This window comes from Bison bison, unplaced genomic scaffold (genome assembly GCF_000754665.1).
Source record: "Bison bison bison isolate TAMUID 2011002044 unplaced genomic scaffold, Bison_UMD1.0 scf7180017864249, whole genome shotgun sequence".
NCBI classification, from domain to species: domain Eukaryota; kingdom Metazoa; phylum Chordata; class Mammalia; order Artiodactyla; family Bovidae; genus Bison; species Bison bison.
The window spans coordinates 377,790-380,759 of NW_011494821.1; the positions used below are offsets into that span (position 1 = coordinate 377,790).

General features: G+C 57.9%; 1 protein-coding gene across 2 annotated transcripts in view; it reads right to left on the bottom strand.

The window, feature by feature from the left end:
* Nucleotides 1-2,514, bottom strand: part of BCL6B (B-cell CLL/lymphoma 6, member B) — a 6,142-nt gene extending 3,628 nt beyond the window's left edge. For both annotated transcript variants that reach the window (XM_010847360.1, XM_010847359.1), the window contains exons 1-5: nucleotides 2,382-2,514; nucleotides 1,645-1,835; nucleotides 1,187-1,408; nucleotides 732-1,076; nucleotides 347-471 (exon numbers count right to left, since the gene is read on the bottom strand). In XM_010847360.1, the coding sequence (XP_010845662.1) occupies nucleotides 347-471; nucleotides 732-1,076; nucleotides 1,187-1,408; nucleotides 1,645-1,823 (871 nt within the window). In that variant the 5' untranslated portion in view covers nucleotides 1,824-1,835; nucleotides 2,382-2,514. The remainder of the gene's footprint in view (nucleotides 1-346; nucleotides 472-731; nucleotides 1,077-1,186; nucleotides 1,409-1,644; nucleotides 1,836-2,381) is intronic.
* Between the last annotated feature and the right edge of the window lie 456 nt (nucleotides 2,515-2,970).

Here is a 2,970-nt window from a genome sequence, read left to right on the forward strand (position 1 = left end):
GGACCACCAGGGAGTCCCTCCTCTCTTCTCTCTTGCACCACCCTGGATGACAGCTTGCCAGAGAGGCTTTGCCAGCCCTGGGCTGACCACTCAGCCCTGGATGGGAACACGCCAGAAGTTCCCAAACACTGCTGCTCATTGGAAGCTTTAAAAAAATACTGATGCCTGGTTTCCACTTGCAGACATTCCGATCTATGGGGTGTGACCTGCACAATGGGATTTAAAAACACTCTCTAGGTGATTCTAATTTGAAAATGGACTAGGCCTTCCCTGAGGTCTTTTGGCCCCAACTGGCCTTGAGTAGCCACAGGAGAAAAGCCAAGGGGGTAGAAGGAGAGGCTCTTACCTGGTGGTGGATGAGCCCTCCCAGAAGGTGACCCAGTGGTCTCTGGAGCCTGGGGTGTGAGCTGATGGCGGGTATTGACTGGAGCCTCACATTTGAACTGTACAGTGGCAGCAGTTGGAGAAAGCCTAGGCAGATGTCAAGGCCCAGAAAAATGATTAGGAGACATCATATGGTGGGGTATTGACCAATGTACCCTATCCAGTTGTATTGCCAAGGGCGTACCTCACCAAGTAAGCCTGGCCTCTGGCCAGCTCCCTAAGGTGAAGCCCACTCCCTCACTTCCTGTTACTGATCACTCAGGCCCAATGGTTGTGCCTCTTGAGCTGAGGCTACTGCTACAAATTCTGGGGTTGGGGTGGGATGGGGTGGTTTCCAGTTTCTGTACCTGCTCTGGGGACTGGAAATGGGTCCTTCTTCACTGCTGCTGCTGCTGGAAGCCTCATCTCCACTGGGGAGCCGGGCCTGGGAGCAAAGTTGACCAGAACTCTCCCTCGCCAGGCTCCCTGCTTGGGAGGCCTGAGAGTTCAGTATGATGAACTTGTATTTTTTCCAGTTGCAGGCCTTGGGGTCTGGACTGTGTGGACTTGGGGGCCCTTGACTGCAGCTGCGAGACTCAGTAGGTGGGTCAGGGTGCCCTTCCGAGCGCCTGGGACTGCCTGGCGGAGGGGCCGTTGGCGGCGTGGGGGGTTCTGCCTCCAGGGGCCGCAGAGATATGCCCAAAGGCTCATAGCTGAGAAAAAGTGCGATGGACATTAGTGCTATTCCCTAATCTTGGCCTCTGCCCTTGACACCTGGGATGCCATTTCACCCACGAGGAACACCAAGTTGGGGCTCCCTCACCTGGCCTGGATGAAGCGGTGGCATGCCTGGACCACATGCTCCATCTGCAAGTAGGTGGCGGCCGCGAGGACTGCTGGTGCGGTGGCCGGAGAGAGACGTAGGCGCGAAGTGTACATGAAGTCCAGAAGGGGAGCGAAGCCCCCGGCTTCGGGGCCCCCGGGCAGGGAGAGCATGTCTACCCCTACTCCTGCACGGCCTCGGAAAATTGAATAGAAGAAGCCACTGGAGAGAGGGAAGATATGTCGGGTTACGGGCTGGGGAACCAAGGGGAACTCTACCCTGTCGAAAGCCCTGCTCCTATAAGAAGCCCCGCCTCCCTAACTCTCACCCCTCCCTCAATTCCCTGTCGCTCCGCCTCCTGTTTGTGGAAGGCTTGGCTTCCGTGTCCTCCCAAAGGCCTTATAGCCCCGCCCCTTTCCCATTTGGTCCCACCCCACTCCATGAGCCACCCCTCGAACCTGCAGGCAATAAGAACTGCCTTGTGAGCTCGAAGGGGTTGCCCGCCAACCAGCAGCGTGACGTCAGTGAGGATCCCGCGCAGGCGCAGCTCATTTAGGTTGCCGAGCACGTCGGAGGAGTGGCGAGTAAACTCGCGGACGTAGCCCAGCGCTCCCTCCGGGGTAGCGGTGGAACCCATAGCGACGGAGGCCTGCGGGTGCCAAGGAAAGGGCTCAGGGATCCTTGTCGTCCCAAGACGCCTTCCCTTCCGCAGTTTGCCTCTTCCTCCTGAGGTGCAGGGGAAAGCCCCCGGCCCCGGCTCACGCAGTTTTACTTAATTCATCTCGTTCTGTCAGCCCTCAACCTCAGTATCGACCGATTTCCTCCTCTAAGATTCCACAGCGCTTGGAGCGAGTTGAAGTGTCCCACACCGCTGCGTCGATGGCAAGCGTTGGGAATCCAGTCTGCAGCGCCCTTACTTAGACTCCCAATGCCCTTCCAGTATCCCCATTTCCCCTCTGCCTCACCGCGAGCCTGGTCTCAGGTGTACGATCCTGCCTGGAGACCTCAGACGACCTGTGGTCCTCATCCCTCCATATCCCAATCGAAGCTCCCTTCCCCGAACCACGAAATTCCACTCTCTAGTCCTGGATCCCTAGTTTAGCCCAATTTCTGAGCCTCGGTCTTCCTACCATCAACAAGCCCCAACCCTCTTAAGGGACCCAGGAGTCTGCCTCCCTCAGTCTCTGGTTCTTACCCCCGTCCTGCAGGGGCTTCAGCTTCTCTTCTCAAGGGGGGCGGGGTCTCTCTCCCCTCTTGGCCTCGGCTCCTTTATCTGGCCGGGATGTCGGGGGCGGGGGTGGAGGTGGGGTGAACGCCTGGGTCTGTATCCTTCCTTCCTCGCTTTCCAGATGGCGAACCCGGGGCGGGGTCTCCGGCTCCAGGGCGGGACCTCGGAAACGCTTGGGTGGTCGTAAAGTAAGGGGTCTTGGGCCACTGAAAGTGGAACCGAGGGTGGGACATTGATATTGGGGAGGAGGTTGGGGATGTTGAGATGGGAAACATGGGTGACTAAGTCGTTGGGTGACTTAGGTCGTCGGGGGACCCGGGACAGCGAAAATTTATGTGTTGGCTTTAGAAAGGAGCCTCTTACAGGAGAGTGAATACAGCAAACCCCTGCCCCTGCAATGTACGGTATTAAGGAAGATTGAGGGGAGCCCAAAGAAACACCGGGTTTGAGGAGGAGACGGTGGGCTCCCGTGGGGTCTCAGACAGGGAGGGTGTGGTCATTCAACAGACTTCTCTAGCGGGGCCTGCAAAAGAGGGGCTCTGACTGGGCGCGATAG